Genomic DNA, 26,789 nt, shown 5'->3' on the forward strand with positions numbered 1-26,789 from the left:
ACTGAGAAACGAGTTCCCTGAATAAAATTATGTTTGTAACACTACTAAGCTGTTGTTTTATTGTGAATACACATATAACTTATGATTTTATATTGTCTATAAAAAAGTAATTTGCTATTTAATTTATTATTTACAATTTGCTTAACGGATGGAACGACTATCTCCAGAAAAACCCCTCCTCTATCCATGTAATCAAATCAGTTATTGTATTGTACCTTAAAAAGAAAATCATCTATACAAACTCACATGATGTGTGGGGTTAATGGTCTAAGGTGTTAATGTACTACTAACAGATTAAGAAAAAAAATACAGAGTATTAGTATTGAAACATGCTCAACAATAAATTAATTAAAATGACAACCTACTTGATGAATAGTGACTTATAATTATTAGAATAATTGATGTTTCAGCACAACAGTTTATATTTTGATAACAATTTTTAAAAATATAGGGTTGTGAAGTTTAAAAAGAAAAAAAATCATAAACAAACTTTAAATATTCTGATCAGTAAAAATGTAAAAATGAAAGTAAAAATGTAATAATCTTAAAAAATTGTGTATACTTAGTACCAGTTACTTAAACTAATATATGTTATTAAATTGTATCAAATTTTTTTACATAATTTACACCTAAAAATGTATGCATAGGATTTTTAATTTTGGTATAATTTAATAACATCTATTAGTTTAAGTAGGTAATTTATACTAAATAAATTCCTATGCATACATTTTGAGGTGTAAATTTTGTAAAAAATATTCTTAGAATTAAATTAATTTTCAATTATAATATTTTATTTTTTATTTGGTATAGAAAAATGTAAGTTAATATAAAAATACTGAATTCATAAACATAATAAAATAAATATATGCCAGTTCACATAAACGTTTCATAAAATTTAAAGACAAAAAAAAGTAACAAATTTAAATTAAAACAAACAAATAAATAATACATCTTCACAGTAAAACTATAAGAAAATTGCCACTTTCTGTCGTAGGATGGCAATTATGTATCAAAAATATTTAAATCTGAAAAATAAAAGTTTCAAAAATAAATATGTACGAACTTTTTTAAAAGTTATATAATGCACATTTAAAGGTATATTTAAAATGTAAAAGGAATTAAAATGAAAAATCCATACCAAATCCATTTTCCAATAATTTAAAACCACTAGGCAATAAATTGTTTTGGGGTTTGTTTGTTTCTTCGCGGATAAATATTTTGTCACTGTCAGTCAATTCACAACCAAGATGTTTCAACGCAATTAATATTTCAAGCTTGTATTCATCAACAAAAAAATAAAAATTATAAGTTATAAATTAGAAATTATAATATTTAAAACAACTAAAATCACTTTTCTACTGTTAATTACTACTTACCTTTTGTCGATTACCAATTTCTAGGTTCAATTTACCCAACTTCATATCTCTTTCAATTTGATTCCGTTTATCTTTAAGTGCATTGGGCTCGTTTTTGGCAAACATTTTTATAATAAATGGTGTTTGAAATGCTTTTGCTATTGCAGCAGTAGTTGCCTATATATAAAACAATCATATAATATTGTTTTCGATTAATATTAATATAAAAATATTTCTTTATCCTACATACAACAATTTTTTTAGGTTGTTAATTATTACAAAATACTTAAATGAATAGTAATCAATAAATATAATACTAACCAAATTAATAATGCTTAACTTGTCTATTAAAGTTATATCACCGGTTGTGATTTTACTTAATCTTTCATTAAAGTCTACTAACTGTTCTTCAGTGTCTTCTTTTGATTCTTTATATTCATCATCGGTCATTTCACTTCTGTAATCCAAATTTTATATCAATATTAAATGTACATTTTTGTTTTCGATACTTATATCATATGTCAATAAGATATGATACAAAAAATGCTGAATTTTTATAGACTTAATGATAGTTGCATTCATATGCTTTGAATTTGAGTTGGTATTTTATTTATTTTTAAATGTTTTACTTAGACTTTAGAGTAACAATTTTATACTTTGAAATATTGTTATAATACTTTGTAACAAGTTGTTTTATTTATGCCCTGGAAATAATCTATATTTTATAAAAAAATTTCGTTTTGAATGACATTTGTAAGAGAAATGAAAAGGACAAGAAATCCATACAGTACATTGGCGAATTCAGAATTAAAAATATTTACACAGAATAAAGTTTTTTTTTTTTATACAGCAAACATTTTGAAAAACTATGTATATTAATTATGAGATACTGAAATCACATAGCACAAGGCAATATTGTACGATTAAAAAATCAAAACAGACTACGATTGCAATGAGCCACAGTAGGTGTTATTATTAAGTAACTCTAAATATAAAAGTGAAAATATTTTTAGCAATAATAAAATTGTAGGAGAAACCGGACCATAAGTATCCGAAATAATATCATAATCCAGACCGGTTATGTAGTTAAATTCACATGAAAAAAATGGGGCAGATATTTTAAAAGATATCGAGTAAGGTGTGAGATGGGTTTTATGTGATGCAATGCAGGTTAATGCATGATTGTCAATAACGGGACATGAAAAACTGAACGTGCAGTCGAAATATAATCGGTAGGTAGTGAAAATCGTGAGAAAATTGGAAAAATGTGAAGCTGATTCTGTGGGGACGTTCGAAACGACCAGTTTACCTGCATTCTTCCAAGTCGCAGAGCTGTTGGACAAGACGTTCCAACTGGGCTTCCAAGTTTTTCCGCAGCATTTCATTTTCGTCAGACATTTCGACCACGGCTCGTGCGAATGACGAATAGCAGGCTTTCAGCGGACAACGGGTCCAAAGAAGAAATCCGTCGAAAACCGATCAAATCTCAATTCAACGGTCAATGGTCAACGAGGCGTGCTATCGGTACGAAAACAACGGCTGTAGATAGTGTTATCAATGGTAATCAAATATTCGACGGCCGAAAACCAATGTGACCGAGAAGAGAAAATAAAACTCTTTTATTTTCATCGTTTTATAGCTTCGTGTCGCCGTGCTCGGTGAAATTTTTTTTATTACCCGTTGAATTTTTATTCTTGCGTGTCTACAGGGACGTATTCAAGGGGTGGTTCAGGGAGGCAATAGCCCCCCCTGATTTATTTAAGGGGCCGCAATATTTTTACAGTGATTCTAAACAAAATAATATCGATTTTTTCGCATTCCTATTGGGAAATTATGAACAAATAAAATTATATAAAAATTAAACGTTGTAATATAAAATCATTTATATTATTTATTAGCGTTCAAAATGTATATCTCTTTAAGAGTGTTATTTGACATGGTATTTTATTGCGATATAGGTAAGTATTAGACCGAAAGGTACTAAATTATTTAAGATTACCATTATCAGTCTTTTTTTTTTTTTTAGTCTTTTATGACAATTTTCTATAACTTCATTAATGTAATTATAACTTGGTTATTATTTTGGGATTTGATATTAATTACAACTATTGTGTACTGAAATGGAGAAAATTAATTGCGAGCGGCTTTTTAATGAATGGTCGGAGACACTTATTTTCGGTTTCACACTTCACGGAAGAGGGGCGGTAAAATGTTGTTGCCCCCGGGGTTGAGAAATCTTAAATACGGCCCTGCGCGTGTTCTATTTAAATGGTTTTTGAATTACATTTCACATATACGAACACGATACACGATAATTCGTATAACATGTACATGTAGTAGCACCAGTAAATAAGTCATCGGTCACCGTTTGCGTTTGTGTAGTCTTACATATTTAATGTGTTTTAAATGTACCGTGTGAATAAATATTAAGTGTGTAGTAAGTCCAAAGAAGAGTTAATAAAACAATAGATTATTTCAAAGCGTTAATGTAGTTACACAATGTATATAGGTTAAGACTACTAAAATAGAACAAATTATCATTAATAATAACAATATTATTGAAAAAATAGCAAGAAAATGAATTACAAAATAATCTTTTAATAGAAATTCAGTTAGTAAAACTTTTCTTTTTATTAGTACTATTAATGAATAAAACTATGAAAAAGAAGTTATTTTTGAAGTGTTAATTTATGGATATTTAAATCACAGTATACAAAAAATTTAGTTTTAATTTAGCTAGTGTTTCCATTTAAATTATGACCAATTTTCATGTATTTACATTGACATTGTAAAACTAAAAAAAAAAAAAAAAAATTAAAAATTTGAGCACAGAGTGACTAGTCTTAGACCAGTGTAATTGACAGTCATGATAACTATTGTTCACACCAATTAATTTTTTAACTAGTTTGTTAGATAACTAACTAACGACATAAATGTCGCCCAGTGATTATACTCTGTCGACAATATTTTGAAAAAATGGGTGAAATAATGCGAAACAAACGTGTAATACTATAATCCTTCTAAGGTATTACATTGACTATTTTGAGAAAAACATTTTTTTGTGAAAATTCCTTATAAAATGCACTGGTTCACACCCACACGTCAATCACATTGGAAACTATGCTAGGGTACTTATTTAAATAACAGTCAATTGTACGATTGCTGCAGTCGGTCGTAGCTTGGAAACCTTACTTTCACAAAATCCCAATGTAAATATACAAATTATTATTCATTATTTATTTATACTTATATAAGTATATTGATACAATATATATATATTACAAACTATTTGTTAAAATTGGTGATTATCTTTTCACCAAGGTTTATGACAATGTTTGTAAAATTTCAACTTAATATTGGATTTTTGGACGAATTTTTATAAATAATAGGTTCCACATTTTTAACACATAAAGTAATTAAAAATAGTATTGATAGTCATGAATGTCTATTCTGTTAGGTTGATTACTATTATATACTACCCCCCTTGTAATTAGTTGATTATTTGTATATATACATATTTTTTAATATATTGTTTTTTTGTTTAGTATTGAACTATAATAAAATTGGGCAACTAATTTATAAGTTATATAGTTCATAACAAGGTGCTTGTTCTAAATTTTTATATTCTTTTGTGTAACAATGCTTTGTAAAATTAATGAATTAAAAAAAAAAAAGTTGTCTCTAAAACAATGATGAATTTATACTAATGACTATTAATTTTTATCCTTAAATTGATCAAGACTAATGCATTAACTGATAGCATTGTGAGGACCAACAATAAACTATATTTTAACTATGTTCATGAATGTGAACACATGTATTGTGTATAATTTTTTGTTATATTACTATTTAAACGTGGTTATTAATACATTATATTAATTTAAATGAATGAATAGGTTCAGTAGTACTTCATTTTTTATAGATACCATATATATGAATTTTATATTATAAAAAAATATATAATATTTAATTTTTATTTTATTTAGGGCGATGTAAATGCATCATGGACCCATGATATGTATGAAGGACCTAAAAGACAGCAAATTAGAAGTGGTCTTTCTGTTACTAATATTCATAAAATTGTTTTATCAAACTTGGATTTTGGAGTTACATCTACAGATTTACAGGTTTGAATAAAAATTGTAGGAATTTTTAAATTAATGTATTTTTATACTATTAATACTTATTAATGTCTGTTTTATTTAAGTGTTGATAATTTTAGATCTAATGCAAGTATTTACTTATATTAATATTTATGTTAAGGTATAGTCAATTACAATATACAGTATATATAATATACAATATATAGTATCTTAATTCTATACATTTATTACGCAATAAATATTACTATAAAAAGCCAATGAAATTACCAACCAAAGTTTATTTTAATTAAATACATTATAAATATTCATATTAATATGGTTTTTTTTAAATTATTTAAATTTTATAACTGTTGATATTCAATTATAATTAAATATGAAATTTACTATTTAGGAAAAATGTTTTTAAGTATGAAATATTAAAATCAAAAAAAAAAGTTATTTTATAAGTAACGTGTGGCTTTAAAAAAGTTATCTATACTTGTATATTTCTTGATCCATTTCTGGATTTAAGAATATTTTAACTTTTGTTTTGCGAATCAATGTTTTGTGTTGGCTTGGATGTTATAATTTGATTCATTTGTGTGTTATATATTAGTTTTAATACTTTTTTTTTTTTTTTTTTACAGGAGCTATTCAATGAGTTTGCTCCATTGAAAACTGCAACAGTTCACTATAATAGATCTGGTAGATCTTTGGGAACAGCTGATGTTGAATTTCGCAGTAAAAATGCTGCATTAAAAGCAGTACGTCAATATAACAATGTATCGCTCGATGGTATGTGTTTTAAATATTTTATAATTTTATTGCTAGTTAATTTTATTGATTATATAAGTCACCCTATGAAAATTGAACTTGCAACTGATTTATCAACTGTTGCCAACCTTGCTACTCGTCTCAGTAGATCAGCACCATTTCTTATAAAAGGTATTTGTGGTAGTATGTTCCTATTTTGCACTATGGAATATATTTAATTATATATTTTAAATTAAATTATAATAGTTATAATTCAAATTCTTTTCTTTATAGGATAAGAGGTAACCGGGACAAACGTGGAAATACTTGTGGTAACTCCAGAGGACGTGGTGATAGAGGTGGCAGGAAAAACAAAAAGAAAATGCCAAACAAAGATAAATTAGATGCACAACTTGATAGCTTTATCAAAAGCAAGAATAATTGATTTCATGTTTATATTTTTGACTTTTCTAATATTTTTAAGTAAATTAATGTTTGACAATTCAAAGAGTATTACTGAGTTATTTGTCTGATGGCTTAATCATTTCTTGATAGATTGATAGTAATTTTGACCTGTAATTATACTCATATAATTTAATTACTTTTAAATTTGTATATTTTACCCCTTAAATTTTGAATGGAATACATTTTTCTATTGTAATAAATTGGATAGTATACCTAAATTTTAATTAATTTTTTTTGTATATTCAAATTTGCCAAATTGTTTTTTCTTTGTACTAAATATGAAATACTTTTTAATACTTTCTAGTTAATTTTTGAGATTTAAATTGATGAATGTTTTCAGTTACTTTCTTTCCCAAAAAATTATTCATTTGTGAAAAAGAAAATTCAATATCAGTTTTTAAAATGGTTAATGGATCATTAATAAAATAGCCAATTTCGTATTCAAGACAATTACAAATGTGTTTTCGTAGGAAAATTTAACGACTTTAAAGAAATCTAAATAATTTAATTTGTTATGTTTTACTAAATACTAAAACAAATCAAGTTATGTTTAAATTTAAATTTATAAAGTAATCATTGATAGTGTTTCATTAGTTAAGGCACACCCTTTTAATTTTTTATCAAAACAACTTAAGCTACTGATAAAAATAAAAGTATTTCTAGTAATTAAATTTAAAAAATGTAAAGATGTTTGAATTGAAGCTACTTTGCATCAGTGGGAGCATATATTCAAAATTATAAATTGACAAATTTATGAAATGTAAAATGTTTATTCTCGTCAAGAATTTATTAAATTTAAAAAAGTGCTAAGTCTGATGCAAAGTAATCTTTTTATAAATTCAAACATATTTACGTATTTTAAATTGAACCACTAGAAGTTCCTTAATTGTTGTCAAAACCATAAATTGGTTTTCAATATTTTGATCTAATGAAATAAATAAATGACATGGGCATTCTACATTCAGAGACGGGTTAGGAGGTGGAGAAAAGGAGGAGTTGCCCCTGATAGCAATTTCTTAGGGGCTGAAGCTCATATATTTTTCATCCATAAATCCTTAAATTCAAATTTTATTTTGAAAACTTAAAGATTTTTTCGGTTAAAATTTGAAATGTCCTATTGCAGGCATGCCATACATGTGGTCTACAGCTACCAGTATAAATCCACAAAATAAAAAATGGATAGTAAAATATAAGATATTAATGTCATGTTGCAACTATGTTAGACTCTATCTATGATATATACAAGCTTGGATTAAGGGGGGAACAGAGGAGGCTATGGTCCTGGGCCCACAACGAATATCAAACAATAGTAAGTCCCTGGTGGTTGGTAGTTTTTTTTTCGTTTTTTAACTCTTCTTTTAGCTCGTATATAAAACAAGTATAAAATAGTATATAGTTTTATGGTGTTGTGTTCAGAGAGTTATGTTTTAGAAGTAATTAATACCAATGATATAATTAAAAGGTTTGCTTCCCAAAAAGAAAGAAAAAAATTATTTATGTAAATAACATTTTTATTTTTTGTATTAAAAAAAGCAAAAAATAAATTTATAAATTAGAATATAATTTTTTTTTTGCCTCTGAAATATATTTATGTATTGGTCATCAATATTTTGATTATGGTTATGGACGCTTAAAAATTATTTGGCCTCGGGCCCCTAATTATCATAATCCGGGCTTGTTATTTACCTATAATAATAAAATAAAAAATTAAAAATATAACAAATAATAAGAATGCCTAAGATATTTAGCAATACCTGTGATCGTGATTACACTATATATTTACAATGATAACATTTTATTTATAAAAGTTACATGTCTCACGTCATTAATATTTTCGATTAATTTTTTCCGTGACGACAGACACTTCTTCTTCTTAATATATTTTAATAATTTTAATAATAATAGTATAAACTGTAAAAATATAATCAGCTATAACAATGGACTTTAGCAATCTGATTCTTTAAGTATAATATATTAATATCATCATAATCCATAAACATGGTAGTATTATTAAATATTAACAATAACAGTTTTCCAAAAATTTACAAAAATACACCCATCCTATATTTTTGGGAGTGCAGTACATCTCTTGTAATTACGTCCAAACCGCCTCTGGTGCGCAAAAATCGTTCTTAGAAATAAAGAGAAGGTTAGAGAGGGTAAATAAAACATAGGTCACATGTAAGGTATTCGTTTTTTTTTATATTGTATATTTTTTATATTATAAATTGCGTGAATTATGCAACACAATGAGCATAACATCAATAACATCACGCCGCCATACATCATTGTTAGAAATCGTACAAATACGAGTAAAACACTTGAATTTAATCAGAATATAGAAGAAGGTAGAAGATGGAAGATATAATATAGGAAAAGATAGAAAATGTGCTCGACTATGAATAGACTGGCTATGTAACCCTTGTAAGACACCCTTTATAAGACTGTTGATCGTCGTACACTTTGTTGCAGCCACATCGCCGCGGTGATCATTAAAAAACGTTATTTCTATGTGGATTTGTACCTTAGCATAATTGTACCTATAATCATATGGTTACAAGTTTTATTGTCTTACAAAACTAGAACTTGTGTTTAAAAAAAATGACAGGTGTAGAATGATTAGTCAAGACGATGCAGAACAGGATTCAGTGGTGTAGTCTGGGTGAAAATAAAAAAATAAAATTATACAAGTTGTGATTTTAGTTTATTTTGTTTTTATTAAATAATGAAACAGTTCATTTTTTCCGTGGCCGAATGAAATATATTTTTTCTTTTTTAACCAATAGAAGTAAAGCATTAAATATATGATGTTATCATAATATATCATAAAGTGCTATGACATTTTATTACATTTAAAGTTAAATTAGCCGTGCATTTACTACGCTTCCCAAAAATAATGAAAAATAACACAAATACGCGATAACTGTCTGTTGACTGTACAAAAACGTTACTGTTTTTGACATTTGTCAAAACGTTACCATCGATATACAACCAAAAATATTTGGTAATGGAATGAAACCTATTATTAAATTTAACATTATTGACATCAAAGTATAGAACAAATTATAAACCATTTTAACTCGAAAATAAATGGCCCACTTGTACATAGTTTGTATATTTTTAAGTTATAGATAATACATATATATTTATTATAATAAATCTCATAAATAATTAAAATGAAGGTCCTCTTTAATGTCAAAAATTTTATTTTTATTTTTAAAAAAAAACTCAAAAAATTGTTAAAGTACTTTAAGAAAAATAGGTTGACCAAAGTTCATATTAATATTTGACTAGTTTTTGCTCGTTTTAAATTAGATATAGAGATTTCAAGTTTACGGACCCACAGGGGTGGAGTGGGAACAAAATTCAGGCCGGGAAATTTAAATTTATCCAGGCCACCTACCATTTACCAATTAAATCACCGAAAAAAAATTTCTTCCTAAACTCGAATGACACATTTCAGTTTGCTTATTTCAATAGAATCATAAAAATACATTTCATTTTATTTGTAATAATATTTATACTTTCAATATAATATAACTATAAAAGTATTTCAATCATTATTTTGCTATTTCGTTTACTTTATAATATGTTATATTAATATACCACTAATACAGAAAAAATTTAATTAGTATAGTTGAAACTTAAAAGAAACGCAATATTAATAATTATATATATATATATATATATTGTGTTTTAATGGTTCAGGTGTTATTAGTAAAAAATGTATTTATTATAAAGGAACATATTAATTATAATTTATAATAAACAATATCTATTATAAATTATTAAAAATTATATAATAAGAAATATTTATACATTTATAACAATAATTTAGATAGAAGCTTAGATTTTTCACCAACTGCATTTATTATAGTATTGTTATCTATTTCCATCAGAATTGTATTCTTAATGGCCATCAGCACAAAAGATTCAAGTCTTCAAGGTTGAAAATGACATTTCACAAGCCACTTGAGTAATGGGGAGGGTAAAATGTATTAATATGCTATAGTTAATGTAGGCATTAATAAGCATTTGCAAATAAATGATATTTAACTAATAAAATATAACAACATATTACACAATTTTTACAAGACTTATTACAAGGTTTCATAACATCCATAATCTCTAGGTCTTCATTTTCAGAGTCACTTATATATGACTCTTCATTATAGTCCTCATCAACAGATTTTTTTTACAAAATCAAAAGTTCACGCGTTAAATGCGATTTACTATGAACATAATATTACAATTTAAGGCTAACAATTTTTTTTTTATATAATATAAAATAATCTCAAAATCTATCCTAAAATTTCTAATCTATCAATCCATCTTGTGTATCCCACTCAACTACAGTATCAGCTCTTTTTTAAATTAAAAATGATCCCTACCATATATAGAACATTTTACATGTTACAGTGATAAGTGGGGGGGCTTCACCCCACATTGAATACTAACTCTATCAACCTTTTATAAAAAAAACCTTTATACGAAAAATTGACAAACTGCTCGCTATTAACCAATGGTTTCATGTAATAAAATAATATATATATTATTTTAAATCCCTTCGACAAAGTAAATTATGTTGTGTTTCTCAATTGGACATATTTGTCAAGTTAACTGCACATTTTATATTTCCTAATGCACAATTAGTGTCCTACTGCACCTTACAATAAAGTCTGCTATACAGTAAATACTTATAAATTTTATAAATATATTTATGGTACACAATATTGTTTTCTAAGCACTTATAGTTAAATCTAGAAAAATACTAAGCCTCAACATTATATAAATTAAAAATGATTAATCCACTTACTTTCAGATTTTGGATCTCCGACTAACAATTGACCATCTTTGCTATCAGCCACCTCAGTAGGTGTACTTTTGCGAAAAAATGAATCTAATCGATTACATTTTCCAGCGTATTTTGTAAGTAATTTCTTGTTTTTTCACGATCTCTTTCTGCCCCTCCATTCCATTTTTTAATCCATAATTTAATATTACCGTATGACCAATAATTAAAATCTTAAATAATCATTAAAAAGCTAAAAATAAAAACGTGAAAAACGCGGTTGAACGACACACTCATCACCAGTGCACAAACATTAATAAGTATAACACTTGACAATCATAATCTTAATCACAACACATCTGCATGCGAAGATTTATTTGAGTTTATTACAGATATTATTTAGATATAATATTAGATATTATTCAATTAAGGCAATTATATATCGGCGTATTGCTATATTCGTCGCCATTCTAAAGATTTATAACTTACAGGTTTCAACAGACGTGTAATCAGTAATTTATAATTTCTCAGTAATTAGATCTGCTGAATTGTGTTCTAGAGTTGAGATAATACCTACACTTCTCAGTATTCTGACGTTTAATTATTTATAAAAATAACCAATCGACGTGTCTTCGATTTTGATTTTATTTGATATCTATCCTTCTTCTTCTTCTTAGGCTTATAGCGGTCCATTGAGGACCATCGCCGCTTCTAAAATGCCTTTCCACCTCCCCATATCCAATGCCGCTCTCATATCTAGCAATAGGTTGACCTTTTTTAGGTCTTTTTCTATTCTATCACACCATCTCTGCTGGGGTCTGCCTCTTGGTCTTTTACCCGTTACTTTGTTTTCCGTGACTTTCTTAATTAGCGTATCTTCGGCTCGTCAGACATTATTTGATGTCTATATTTAAGTAATATTTTGTAATTTTATATATGATTGCCTATACTTTATGATATTCACACGGGACTATTAAAATGTAACACAATTGTATTAATAATTTACCAAGTACAATAGTTTCATAGTTTCAAAGTTTTAATACAAAAATATTGTTGACGCATTTACCAATTTTGTAAATAAAATCTAATATAAAATGACGAGGCCACAAAGCAATAATATGGTCCCGGCCATCTGGAAATTTTCCAATTCCAGACCGGCCACTCCGTCCTTGCGGACCCAAATGTTTTGAATAGTTAATTGAAATTTTAATCGAAAATGTGGACACTATAAACATATGCATATATGTTTAATTTGACTATTATAACTATTGATCGTTTTGCAATTGAAAATATTATCAATTAAAATACATAGGTAACTGTTAAGAATATTTTGCTGGGACCTTACGATTAAATAATGTAATATTTGTAAGTACTTTCCTAAGATTAACAATTTAAATAATAACAATACGACTACGTACAATACGAAAAATTTTCCGTTTTGATTTTGGATTAAAATGGTAATATAATTAATAACAAACAACTTTTTATTACTTATAAGTTTTATAATTAATTAGTTAAAAATTACTTAAAAGCATAGTTGTAACAAAGAAAACAATTTAACTGTTAATTTTTATTCCAGTGCACCACGAAAGCAATCCAATTAAATTTCATGATTAAAGGTACAACAGTAAACATAACGATTTTTTTGTTTTTAAAGCAATTTTATAGATGATTACTCTGGTCGGCAAGTAATTCGTATATATGTATTAAAATTAATACATATAACTCGTCCTCAACTAAAAAAGTCATAAAGCAGTAAGAAAAAAAATAAAATAAGAACTGTACAATGGAACACACAATTGTTTTGGTCATTAAAAATACGTACATTAATAAGTAAACAATATATATGTGGATAATACAACCAAATTTATAGGAATGATTAAATATTGTCTTTTATTCGATTTTATAATATGTATTGAATTAGTTGTGAAAATGATGGTAGGATAAAAAAAATATTTATTGACACTTATACGAGTATAGTAAATAATGATTTTAACTATATGGAATATTCTAAATTTTGTAATGATCAGCGAGAAACTGCTGTTCAATTCAAAAATGATAAATATAACGCAAAAAAAATGTTAAAAAGATGAATGAAAAGAAACAGGACGAAGCATCAGGAACCCTTCCAGCAAACAGACCCACTAAATAGAATACGTATAGGCCATAGATGAAAGGGAAATATTATGCATAAATAGGGCATTACTTCTAACCCGGATTGTGATTGCGATGTTTTCAAACAAAATACGGATCCATCATACGAGAATACCCTAAAAGAAAGTTCAACGGGATGTTCAAGGTTATCCTCAATACGTTAAAATAAAATTATTATTTTCTTTTGTAAAACCTATGTGATCTATTTAAATTACGTAGCCTTTAATCGATGTCTGTATTTACCCTCTCATCAAATATGATTTTCCCGCATTGAAAAATTCTTTAAACTACCATACTGGTGGTTATAGAAATTAAGTGTTATTTATTATTGAATTTAGTACCAAGAAGTTAAAATCATGAATATGTGTTTCCATAGCTATTTGTTCGTTTAATTACAAACCGAACGAACAACGACATAACGATTTGTCGAATACTATTCGCGATTGCCAGCTGACTATTAGGGTTAACCATTACCCGTTACAAAGAGACCACCAATTAAACAGTTTGATCATTACTGCATTGCCATCGATTTATGTACACGCGCTATACGTGTATATAATTAATGGTATCACGTGCGTCGCGGTCGTTCGTATACGACCTAATCACGAAGAAAAATCTCAAATTATAAAACGTGAAGAAAAGACGAAAAAACATCCAAATACTTACAAAATTAAGTATTTAAAATAATATCGTTTGGATTAAAAAATACTCGAGTACAATCACAACAACGACAAATTACAAATATTAACTATAAGCAGTCCGTATATGTGTTTACGAGTGTGGCCGATGTGATTTTACCAGTGAAATTAATCCATAAGAGTTTTTTGATAATATTAATTGCATAAATATCACGTCAATAAAAATAGTAAAAAAAATTATCTGCACGCAGTGCCGACGAGTTAAGTTTTTAAAATTTAGAGTGGTTTCATCGTAGTCCATCATGAGCATCAACGGGCTACCATATACAATATTGTCTTATTATTATCCCAATTATAATATACTGCAATTTTTCAATTGTATTTTCTAAAGTGTATTTGGACCCACGAGATCAGTGGTTTAAAGGAGATTGTATAAGTCTATTTTAATTTCTTTTTGATATATTTAATTATACATCGAAAATCTGAAACAGGTAATGAGCAAACCAAGATCAATACTATGACAGTCTTGGTTTTGGTCTTGTTCTTGCAGATCCAGTCTTGATTTCAGTCTTGTACTTGAAGTCTTGGTCTTCCTGAAAGACTCTTGCGTTATTTAAAATTTAAAGGAAAACATTTTTACCTTAAAAATCTTTATTTTGGCTAGGAGTTAGTATAATTTGATAACTGTATAATGTACAATTTTATTTGAGAAAGCAGAAAAAGCACATGTAATAAATACATAAAATATAATTTATTTATTTATTCGTATAGCTTTAATCCAAATAGATAATATAACAAATTAACAAACATGAATAAATTTTTCAAGTATATATTAAGGTGACTACAGTAATTATAAAGTTTATCTTATATTGCTAAAAATACATAATATAATAGTAAAAAAAAAAAAAAATCGTTAATATAAATACAACAGGTATAAAGATAACACTTCTTTTTCAATTCAATCAGTCATCAGACAGCATCTCTTTCCAATTCGTGTAATCTTATTTCCCACCTGGGAAATATTGCGTCATGTATTCCTCGAAAAAGTGTTCTATTATCTGAACTGTTCCGTCATTACTTTTCTGTAATTGCTATTTGTTAGTTTATGCTACTTTATAGTGAATATTGTATTTAATTGCTTATTATCTTTTTTTCAATAATTCGACGATTCGTTATTTACCCGAAAGTCGCGTTGTATGCTAAATGTAATATTACATTATTATTATATTAATAACACTAAATACACTAAATGTGTTCTTCTGGGAATATTTTTTTTAAAATAATAATATAATAAAATTTGCAAGACTGCAAGACCAAGACTAATTTTACTCATCACTATTTAAAGTAAAATAAATTGATTTATTCAAAGGATTTAAAGAAACAGCATAGTATTATCAAATATTTTGTAAGAGTGGCTTATACGTATTTTATGTTTCTGGATAACAATTTTTAAAAAAAATATTTTAAGTAAGGGTGAAAACCTCGTAGTCTCACTTAATCAACGCATACGGGAGCTGTTTTCATTAATTTATTTTTTATCACTTATCACTTATCTTCCTTGGTTCTTTATCAGCCAGAACTACGAAAAAATTCTAGACAGACCTAAAAAAATAGAGTTGTCAAAATGACCTATAAGATTGTACTTAAACTGAGATATAATATATTAATTAATTTAAAAAAAAAAAAAAAAAAAAACGAAGAGCCTTAAAGTAAATACTAACATTTATGACGAGTTTTATACTCCAATATAATTTATATAAAATGTTCATATAGGTTTTCATGCAGATATCAGACAAGGCCTATTAGTATTACCAATTTATATCACGTTGCAGTTTTTTTACCTTTAAATGAAAGTATTCCTTCGACTAAAATAGACATCGTCTTCGATCACCCTAGATTGTAATCAATATCAATGTATAACTTTTTTGAGTTTCCTCATATAAGGATTTATTTCTCGTTGGGTATGTGATATATGTCAGAAAATCGCCAAATTATTGCTTTCGAACCATTTAAATATATGTAACACTTACTGACTATTTCTTCGTAGAAAATTCAATATAGAGATGAAGCAGCGGTGTCGTAACTAAAAAATTCAGTTGGGATGTATTTACAAAATGATGAGACACCACCAAACCACGAATAGATTAAGAACTTGATAATATTTGCCTTACACGAAAAATATCATTAAAAAAAATAAGACGTATCAACTGTTAGTATATACTGAGTAATTATTAACTGCGTTTGTTTATGATTGACAAGAAGCAATAAATCGACGACCCAACGACTAGAGATTGGACCACCCAACCACTACCAAAATATTTAGGTTTGGCACCACCGAGATGAAAGAATCATTAAAATATATGTCCATGTTCGGTCGTATCCTTTTCATAACCTTACAGTCGTTACTGTAAAAAAATATGTACCCTTAACGTATAAAATTATTTGTTTTTAAGTAAGATATTGTATAACCAATAATACACTAATCTTACAAAATAATACAATTGCACATTTCTCTAATAGTGTGAAAGAATTATTATTTAAAAACTAATTAAGTTAAGAATGATTTGATTTGATTTTGAAATCTATTTTATCGGGAATAAGCAATATATATATTTAATACGTATGCAATGCGCATGCAATAGAAATCAAAACATATTCACGAAACAGTACACCGCAAATGACATTGTACTAGAAGTACAAAGTTGAAACTAAAACAATTAAATAAATGAAAATATAAAACAAACAATTTAAAGCGAAGGAAAATAAAATTACAAATTGCCGCGCCACTTAAGATCCACATTAGTTCTACGTGAAAATATCCTTGAATTATAACGAACAAGCTGAAGTATCCGGCTTTTCTCGGTAGAAATGTTTTAGTTAAGTTTAGAGGAAACAATGAAGAAGTAATTGTTTGTACAATTTTATTGTACTCGGTTTGCTGTTTGTTTTTTCGTTTTTTTCATTTTTGCCAGTTACTATACTGCAGCCATGTTTGAAGTGTAATTGCCATTGGGTCGTATGTTGATGTCATCGCACTGATGACGGACTTTTACAATATTGATGGCGAACGAATTTTGTTAAGCTTGTACTATATTGGTATGGGAACGACACGGTCTTTAGAAATAATCTAATGCACTACTTATGCGCTGAAGATTCCATCAGTGTCTGTTTTAAACTATTTATTACAATATCCACATGTTCAAAGTTGGTTGTTCTCACATGGATCTGATGATTATGTGAGTGTACATAGAAGCCTTGAAGTATAAATGTAAATAATACAGACATTGCTTTATGAATATTTATATTTATTTTTTAATAATAGAACACCGATCCATTTATTTTATATCACAATTTCTACAGCCTATATATGTATAAATGTACAGTTTTTATCATTAACACATAGGTATTCATTGATTTTATGTTTATAAAAATAACATACATAATATTATGACTTTATACACTACGAAGTTTAAAATTACTTGTTTGTACAGGACACTGAAACAAAAAACACATCCATTCTCGAAACAAAAAGTTAAAATAAAACATCAAACAATGCTTAATTCCAATGATAATAATAATGATAATAATAATAATAATAATAATAATAATAATATATTTTTATAACTAAAATGTTATATCCGGATAAAAATCAAACAACGGTATTGTTTTAAGTGGAAATCAGTACGAATTTTTAATATCGATACTCGTGCAAAACATCTGACTAGAAATAAAAACATATTAAGTATTCCGTAATCCTTACAAAAAAGGTACAAAAAAGTAAAATAAAATAAAATAATAGTGATAATAATATACAATACCAAGAAAACGCATTAATATTGCAATACAACGATTAACATTACTAATATTTAATATTTTATAGGTATTATCGTATTGATACGATATTAAATAATATAACAACAACGAGCATGCGCGTCGCGTTTGATTTTACAGTTTTGTTAAATATGTTTTTCAACAAATTCGAAATTAAGATTATAACACAATAATACAATATAACTATAATATTGGTACAAGAATAAAATACAGTGTACACGATTGAAGTTAACTTACATTACTTTATATCACACCTTTCACGTTGGCGTACGGTTGTTTTAATGGAGATTTCGCGCGCGCGTCACTTTATCGGATATACAGATTTTCACGAGGAGGATACGAATACATATCATTATAACCGTACGATGATTTCCGCGGCCCCGTGGAAATGAAAATAAAAAAACTTGAATATTTCCAAATCGAGTCGGTGTTCGATTATAAATACAGCGGTCGTACGGTGATATTGACGATAACGCACGGAATTGACCGGAAACAACGACTTGACCCGTAAACGTGTATATATTTGATTATTGTACCGCCGTATTATGTAACGAGTATGGGGCCGGGTGGTGGAGGGCATCCCAGACTGGACGTTGCGAGGTTTACCGATGAGAAAGACGGACGGGTCGAGTTATGGCCAGGGGTAGACCCGGACACGTTTAAAGTAACTCTTTACCACGGCTCGAAATCGTACGCTTTGATTGTTTTCGGGTAAACTTCAAACCGCGCGACCTAGAACTAGGTCATTGAATTCGAATGTTTCATTAATTAATCGATCGACGTTGTGGTCGAAATCGATGGCGAATCCTCCGTGGATCGATCGCCGGTCACAGCATTGCGACGTGAAACGTTTACGTGTACAGGGTGCATAGTTGTATCGTGTAACAAAGCGAGAGAGGTTGTTGGCGGTAGTGGTTCAAACGACAAACGTGACGTTGAGCACAGACAGCTCCATGGGAGAAACCTCGACCTGTTCGAGACGGTCGACGGTGTCCAGGTGGTGGACACCGGTGACGGTGGTCTTAGACACGCGCAGGTCGCGGAACCCGGCGAACACGGTGCCCCGGTCGAACACGCCCTTGTCGCGCCGCAGCCGGCACTCGGGTATCCTGTAGCCGGTGTCCACGCGGCAGTCGTAGCCCTTGCGGTGCAGCACCACGAGCGCGGACGACGACGGGAATTGCTGGAACACCGGGTCCGTGGCGGTGCGCACGTTCATCAGGTGCACGTCGCACGGCATCGCGGTGTTGGCGAACGCGGCGGTCGGTCGCAGCAGGTGCTCCGCGTTCGGTTCCACGACGAACACGTTGGCCGGGTACAGCAGGCCCTCGGACAGCATGTTGGCCACCAGGCTGGGGTTGGACACGTGGTCCCTGTGGTGCCCACCGCCGCCGCTGCTCGTCACCGACTCCAGCAGTATCCAGTACTTGGTCAACGTCGGCTTGTTGTCCACCACGCCTTCGCCCATGCCGCGCGCGTCGTCGTACAGCGTTCGTCGGTCTAGCATCAGCTCGACGCGCCCCGGTTCCCATCCGGCCACGCCCTGCGCGTGGTTCACCAGAACCGTCAGCCGGTGCTTGTCGTCCTCGATGTACACGGTCGACGTGGCCGGGTAGTAGTTGCCCTCGATGCCCACCCGCTTCACCGTCACGCGCTTTTGCATCTGGAACCCGTTGGAATCGGTGTAGATGACGGCCGGCTCGCCGTTGCTGATGCCCGACGACAGCCGCATAAACAGCTCCGTCTCCCGGTTCTTGGGCGGCTTCTTGAAGTCCACCACGTTTTCCACGTACAGACCCTTGCTCTCTATGCCACGGCCGTGGTACAACCGCACTGTGTGTGTGACGATCCCGTAGACGACCGTGATCTCGGACGACAGGGGACCGGACGTGACCACCACCGTAGACGGTCCCGGGTAGTCGTCCAGTACCTTCTTCTCCGTCTCCCGGAGGTTCGGGTCCGGCATGAACAGGTACGCGCCGCTGCGCAACTGCGCCGACTGGTACGCCGCGAAGTCGATGGATACGTGTTGCAACACGCCCGTGCTCTTGTCCACCACCGAGCTCATCAGCCCCGTCTTGCCGTCGAACACAACCTGCAGGTGCTCGTTCTCCAACTGCACGTCACCAAGGCGCATCGGGCGGACCGTGAACACCGAGTGACCCGCGCAGTTCTTGCAGTACACCCGCGCCAGCCGTTCCGGCTCCGGCGGCGTCTTGTGCAACGTGAACGTGGTCAGGCTCAGCGGCTCCAGCACGGCCACGATCAGCAGCTCGAAGCACAGCTTGGACATGGCCAGCGGTTGTTCGGCGGTCTCGCTCACGTTCCATACCGGGTTCACCTGGTGCTCGACCGCGGTCCCGGCGCTGTCCACCACGCGCACGTTCGGGTTCGACACCAGTATCCTGATGGGTTCGGTGCGGCGGCGCCCGTGCGGGTTGAACACGATCACGTTGCGCGGCCGCGACTCGTCCACGTTCAGCGCCAACCGGTACGTGGGCTGGTCGTACGTCTGCCGGTCGCTGTCCGGCACCACCACCTTTGCGGCTAACGGTGCGCCTCGGTCAGCCGCCTTGGACAGCAGGCTCTGGACCGCGTAGCTCTGGATCGATGCGCAGTTCTGCAAGCCCTCGAACAGCTTAAGGGCGTAGTCCGTCATGACGGCCGCCTTGGACGTACCGGTGATGGCGTCATGGTGCTGGAACAGCGCCAGGTGCTGCCGCGCCTTGATCAGCTTCTCGTAGTCGTGCTCCAGCAGCTTGACCGTGGACAGCCCATGACGTCGGCCGTCGTTCAGCGCGAACGTGTACAGCATCTCGGTGGACCGCAGCTTGGCCTCCAGCTCGCGGTCCAGCACTTTCCAGTACGGCCGGGTCGTGTAGTATCCGCTCCAGTAGGCCGGCCGGCCGTCTGAGAACACGTCGCTGTACACGAAGAAGTCGCCGCGCAACGACGGGAAGTGGCCCGCGGCCCGGTCGCGCAGCGCCCGGAAGAAGTCCGACGGGGTGCCGAAGCCCACCTCGGCCCCGCGGTACCGGTCCTTGTTCGCGTTGATGAAGTCGAACAGCTTCTTGTAGTTGGTGTACTGCTGGTCCCACTCAACGTCATGGTCGTAACGGAAATCGTCACCCAACGGTATCAGCGCCACGTTGTACGGCGACACGGAACCGGTGCGCCCGTACTGGTCCATCAGCACGTCCGCCTTCTGCTTCACGTTCTCGTCGTCGATGAACACCGCCAGCTCCGAGTAGTCCGTGAACTCGTTCTTCACCTTCCGGAAGTCGTAGTTCAAGCACACCTAAAAACGCGCGCGCGCAAGGAATGACCGGTCAGTATACACGAATGAAATATAATAAATATTTCTCCCGTCGAAAATCCGATACCGTACCATTTCTTATTAAACGTATTTTTCCATCGACTGTACAAAAATCTAATAAGTTATCGTCGTTCGATTCTTAAAACTGCGTGTTCTTGTGGTTACAATTTAAATATCAACATTAAAAGGGTAAAGAAATGAACTTTTTTTTTAAAAGGAAACTGAATTTCAGGTTTAAACTCGTTTCACATCGTTCGAGGTTTACAATATTACGAGGCATCGCAATTATTATTTATTTTTTTTTTAATGAACGATAGTGGTCGCGAATTGTTTTAATCGTTTCTTCGTTTTTCCGACGTGAACGGACGGCGCAGGAAAACGGTATCTGATTTTTCGAGGGAAATGGCTATGGGGCTGGGCGTGTGTACCTGTGGGTGAGGGCCGCACGACGCTCTGATCGAGTAGATGGCGAACGGCATGTTGTGCACCAAAGTGTCGGTGTGCCCACTCCAGTCCCAGTTTTGCCTCCAGAAGAAATCGCCGTTTTGCGTCCGCGCGAACCATTCCTTCCACGCGAAGTGCAGACGCTGGATGACCGCTCCACCCGTCACTTCAGATTTTTTCAGCAGATACGGTACGGTGGGACCGTGGCCGAACGGGTCCACGGACCATCCGGTTTTGACGTTCACTCCCAAATTGTTCTTGATCCACTGGTGGCCTGCGGATAAAAAAAATACACATTAGTATCTACCAGGATTTTCTTGTCTCAATCCCAAAACATCGACGAGACGATAAATTTAAAACAATCCGCTTGGAACTGGCAATGTTTTTATTTTTATTTTACACACTTATTCGGTCGTTCGACCGTACCTGTATGGTTATAGAATATTAACATGTTATAGAATTTTAAATTTTTTCACCGACCTCAAATAACATATAATATGGTATTTCAAACGATCGGGAGGAGTACCATTGGTCTTTGTATATATACACATGCAGGGACGGCGTGAAGGGGTGGGAAATAGGGACAGTTGCCCAGGCCCCACGTCTTAAATTATAATTAAGGCTCCGTGGTTCTGATTTAACTGAACTTAAAATATTTTATTAATATAAATTATAAGACCCATAATTTATTTTGCCCAGGGCCTCGCAAACTCTAGCACCGTCACTGTACACACGATTGACGCGGTCCCGTGGTAATGCAAACATACATTGAGTAGGTACACCACTATCGTAGAATCGCGCCCGCTCTCTACCACAACTCGGATAACGACGACACTGTTTCCGATACTCCTACCCTTCTACCTCGGGAAACCAGGCAGAGGTGGGAAAAGTTATCGGAACCGGTGGCGTTGTATCGACCGATCGTCTCGGATCGATAACTTCTGCTCGTGACCGTCGTTGAAGCAAGACCTTTTCGTTTTTTAACCACCGAAACTTACACACAACCGGTGTTCACATTGTTTTTTTCGTTTATCTGTTCCTTCGGGCCAACGTTGGTAGATGGGATTTATCGTGCGAGCAACATATAAATGTACATTCACACTTTTGCATACATACGTTTTGTTTGACTGTCAACTAATTGTTAACTTTCTATAACTTTCACCGGCCACCTCATCGAGGAAAGACAAAAAACCAACAGCCAGCTACGACCGTGTCACGGCGGTGCAGACATTCGTGCACAGCAGATACATCGCGGAAAACAGACGTGAGATTCCTGCAGAGCATGTATGCGAGAAGTGCCCGAATTCGCGTGGAAATTGGAAGTGCGCGCACCCGACGCCCTTTTATTTTACCGAATACTCCATAGCGTGTTTGTTGTTCACAGTTCACGAAAATAATTCGATTATAGACTTATTATTACAAGTGGTTCGCGTAAACATTGTTTTACCACGAACACGAAACGCGAACGTGTTTGTAATACATTACACATGTACGTAATACGTACTACGTATTGTATCATAGCAGCACGGCCGGAACAGAAATAAACACAAAATCCTGTATGAAATATAGCAAAAATGATTGTTCACCGTTGCGTAAAGTGAAAAACGTAAATTATGTTTTATAATACATTGGTTTACGAGGAGGTACTCGATCCGTTGGGATCGAATTCGTGTACGTTTATTCTGTCAATCTTGCATCCGCAATGCATTTAAGTGCTCGTCAATATATTATGTTTTTACTAGTACTACATTCATATTTTACTGCGCACGTGTGTCGTGTACATCGTGAAAACTAACGTTTTACTCGACGGCGAATTTTACGCCGAAAACCTATTGTTGGATGTCGAAAATATTACATTTTATCGTGCGAATCACATCATAATGCTCGTGCTCTTATCTTCTTGTTACTTCGTAATTAGGCTTTTTATAAATTTTTCTGATGTTTACAAAAATATTTGAACGAAAACAACATGTCATAAGTTCACGAAAAACTATCGAAAGCTTATCACGTTTTAAGTCATTCGTGATTATGTTTTTGGAACGGAGAAAAATGTTTACTAACATTTAAACAATAGAAAAATAATCAGAGCGAAATTTCGAGGGATAATTACCGCGGCGAAATAGAAAATGTTATCGTCAAAATCTTTGTCGCGTTAGACGAATAACGTCCTGATTAAGATGACATCGTTGGGTTGTCGAGTGTGACCGGTCTATGTTTTGATGTTGAAACGTTTTCCGCGGTCTAGAAATGTCAATAGTAAGATACGCGTGTTGGAAGTGCAGTCGTACAACATATCAGATGTCGTTTACGGACTATAATACAAGCTAAACAAATCTAATTAGTTAAGTTCACGCTCGCGTAATATAGTTAATAGTACACAAGTGCCGACGGGGGAAAAAGGCAGTGCTATTTTTCTTTTTCTTTTTTACTTTTTCTGTTTTTTATCTCCCCGGTCGCGTGCCGGTTACAGATTTCATGTCTGCTGGGTGTTGATCACAACAAAACCAACAACAACAACAACAGAAACAACAATAAATCTTTAGAAGGGTTTCAGTGACTCGATAATGGATTACGGCCGGCGGTTCCGGTCTTAATTAATCCTCGCGACGCGCAAGCCCTACATACACTGCGGCGCTCCGTTGTGTGTATTATATAGCGGCACGTGACGGCCGAGCGTTTCTCGCAATTATTATTTACCTCATCTCGTCTCCACGCGGTACTTCCACCCTCTCGCCCGTCCCTTCGTAACAGACGCGCGAACGTTGCGCAGCTCGTTTATCCTTTTCCACGTGTACCGCGTCGGACTAACCAGGACTGTTGTCACGGCGATATAGCTGTCGGGTGTGCTTAAAAGCGCGCACGATGTGTAACACACATGTGTACAATACGCGTTCGTCTTGAAGGGCTATTTTATTTTTTTTTTTTAAAGCGAAACGGGTCAAAACTCTGCTGCTGCTGGTCGGCGATATATATGTTAATGTAATGTACACGTGTAGTATCATATCATATTACCGACTTCGCGGTGCGGTGTCCGTCCGAAGTACGTTTGAAAGTGATGAAATCGATACGCTTTGCGAAGTTTTCCAAACGTCAAGCGATAATCGTGAGAGCTGCTCCCCCAAACGTGTCTTTAGGACGGAAGGGCGCATTGACTTATTTGTTTGAATTTCAAACTCAAACATTTCTACGATTTACTTACGTCTGCAGTTACAACAGCGCAGGACGTTTTCAGTTCAAGAGATTTAGCCGATTAATTAAGTAGAATCAAGTCCTTACGTGAAACCTTTACGAGACGCGAGTATACGCGTGTATAGGTATTTCGTTTAAAGGTTTCATAATATAAAATGTATACGAACTGATCGACGGCAGTCTTTTGGAATTCGATACACCTTAGTACACTACATAATGCAGACGAATGCGCTGTTAAAGAAATAAATACTGCACTGTCGGAGGGAAAATATTATGCAGTAAAAGCGCCAAATTATTTCATGTCCATGTTAAATAAATGTTGCTTTTTACCAAAGCAACAAGTAGTAAAAACGATCGGTAGAACACCGTTGCAATTGATGCCAAAAGGATAACCCGAAATATTGATCCTATAAATAATAACTCCGAAAAAATAACTTATGTAACGTTATTTTATACAATATCCTACAGAATAAAACTAAAGGTCAATGGAGATGATGATCTGAGTAAGCTCATAACACAGTTATTTTAATATTATATCCCCAATATTCAAATAACCATAATTATTTTGCAACATTGTGCCTCTGCGATACAATATAAAAACCAATTTAAATATCAGATAATAAAATAAACGATGTGAAAATATGTTGCGTTGATGCTTCTCTAAATTGAAATACCGTGCCTTGTTCATATTGTACAATAATAAATAATCATTTATACTATTATCAATGAATACTGGATAAACTTAATACACAATCATGTTTCATTTTGTACGATTCGTTTGAGTATAGTTATGATTATTAACATATCATCGGTGAAAAATAATAAAAAAAATAAATAAAACTAATAATAAATAATAATAATAATAATAAAAATAATTACAAAGTTCAAACAATCAATTTAAAAAAATACAAATATTTTAAAATGTTTTTGTAATCGTTTATGAGTTATTAAAATTATATAATTATATATAATAAAATAAAATAAAATAATAATAAATAATAATGAAAACTGAAGAAAACAAAAAAAGGTATTTTTTAAAAACTTTAATTTTTGGAATCAAGTACTTTTCTTATTATCCGTACGCTATCTGCATTATTTAATATTTTTTTACTGCAATTATTTTGCAGGATTTTCAGGAACTTACATTACATAAAATATATAATCAGCAAATTTCTTCAATGAAGAAAAAAAGTTGTAAACTGTGAAGTGCGAAGTATTTTGTAGCCCTAGACTGTTTCGTTGCTTTCGATTCTGAAGTTGACGTAAAGAGAACAATCTTACGATGTCTATACGGTTTATGTCATTTAAATCACCAATAAATTTTTACGAGTACGTAAAATGTACAATTTATAAACCATTATTATTTAATATTATTGAACGATTTGAACAATAAACCGCAATATTCTTAAACATCTCATTAAATGTCTCATGTGCATTTATTATTAATTACTTTTTCGGTATTTCAATACATTTTTGGAGACGCGGTTCAACATCTTATAACCGTCAATGCGTATGGATGATGATTTGGATTACGAGAGTCGATCGAATATATTTTTTTTTTAATGGACGAAGCAAACACTGCTGCGAGAATGGCGATCAATCATATACATTATTCAAACTGATTATCTTACGCCATAAAGCCATAACTCTTCTGCTCTCTCTCTTTCTTTCTCTCTCTCCCTTTCTCCTATATCTAAACCGTCTGCGCACAACGGGACCTCGTCCAAAATATATGAATAAATAATAATCTTCCGAACGGCTGACAAATCG

At 32.8% G+C, this 26,789-nt stretch overlaps 3 protein-coding genes across 3 annotated transcripts in view; 1 reads left to right on the top strand and 2 right to left on the bottom strand.

The window, feature by feature from the left end:
• Positions 1-919: 919 nt before the first annotated feature.
• LOC112684125 (protein LZIC-like) lies at positions 920-2,887 on the bottom strand. Its single transcript, XM_025555451.1, has 5 exons — positions 2,665-2,887; positions 1,677-1,812; positions 1,377-1,532; positions 1,139-1,274; positions 920-1,025 (listed from the first exon to the last, which is right to left on the bottom strand). Exons 1-5 carry the CDS (start codon positions 2,751-2,753, stop codon positions 1,003-1,005), a joined length of 540 nt encoding a protein of 179 aa, XP_025411236.1. The 5' UTR covers positions 2,754-2,887; the 3' UTR covers positions 920-1,002.
• On the top strand, positions 2,774-6,635 carry LOC112684136 (THO complex subunit 4-like). Its single transcript, XM_025555466.1, has 5 exons — positions 2,774-2,896; positions 5,342-5,482; positions 6,085-6,236; positions 6,291-6,398; positions 6,485-6,635. The coding sequence occupies exons 1-5, from the start codon at positions 2,774-2,776 to the stop codon at positions 6,633-6,635; spliced, it is 675 nt and encodes a 224-aa protein (XP_025411251.1).
• Positions 6,636-17,860: 11,225 nt separating this feature from the next.
• Positions 17,861-26,789, bottom strand: part of LOC112684137 (alpha-mannosidase 2) — a 17,534-nt gene continuing 8,605 nt past the window's right edge. The window contains exons 3-5 of the mRNA XM_025555467.1: positions 22,235-22,256; positions 21,815-22,104; positions 17,861-21,368 (exon numbers count right to left, since the gene is read on the bottom strand). Of these exons, the coding sequence (XP_025411252.1) occupies positions 18,987-21,368; positions 21,815-22,104; positions 22,235-22,256 (2,694 nt within the window). The 3' untranslated portion in view covers positions 17,861-18,986. The remainder of the gene's footprint in view (positions 21,369-21,814; positions 22,105-22,234; positions 22,257-26,789) is intronic.

Source organism: Sipha flava, unplaced genomic scaffold (genome assembly GCF_003268045.1).
Source record: "Sipha flava isolate LNK unplaced genomic scaffold, YSA_version1 241_pilon_pilon, whole genome shotgun sequence".
NCBI classification, from domain to species: domain Eukaryota; kingdom Metazoa; phylum Arthropoda; class Insecta; order Hemiptera; family Aphididae; genus Sipha; species Sipha flava.

Excerpts from the sequence above, each read along its gene's own strand:
- LOC112684125 (XM_025555451.1), bottom strand. The coding sequence starts at position 2,753 with ATGTCTGACGAAAATGAAATGCTGCGGAAAAACTTGGAAGCCCAGTTG. Across the intron at positions 1,533-1,676 it reads AGTTAAGCATTATTAATTTG|GCAACTACTGCTGCAATAGC; the intron begins GTTAGTATTATA and ends TTTTATATATAG. Across the intron at positions 1,026-1,138 it reads ATTATTGGAAAATGGATTTG|ATTTAAATATTTTTGATACA; the intron begins GTATGGATTTTT and ends TTTATTTTTCAG.
- LOC112684136 (XM_025555466.1), top strand. The coding sequence starts at position 2,774 with ATGACGAATAGCAGGCTTTCAGCGGACAACGGGTCCAAAGAAGAAATC. Across the intron at positions 2,897-5,341 it reads TCGGTACGAAAACAACGGCT|GGCGATGTAAATGCATCATG; the intron begins GTAGATAGTGTT and ends TATTTTATTTAG. Across the intron at positions 6,237-6,290 it reads AATGTATCGCTCGATGGTAT|TCACCCTATGAAAATTGAAC; the intron begins GTGTTTTAAATA and ends TGATTATATAAG.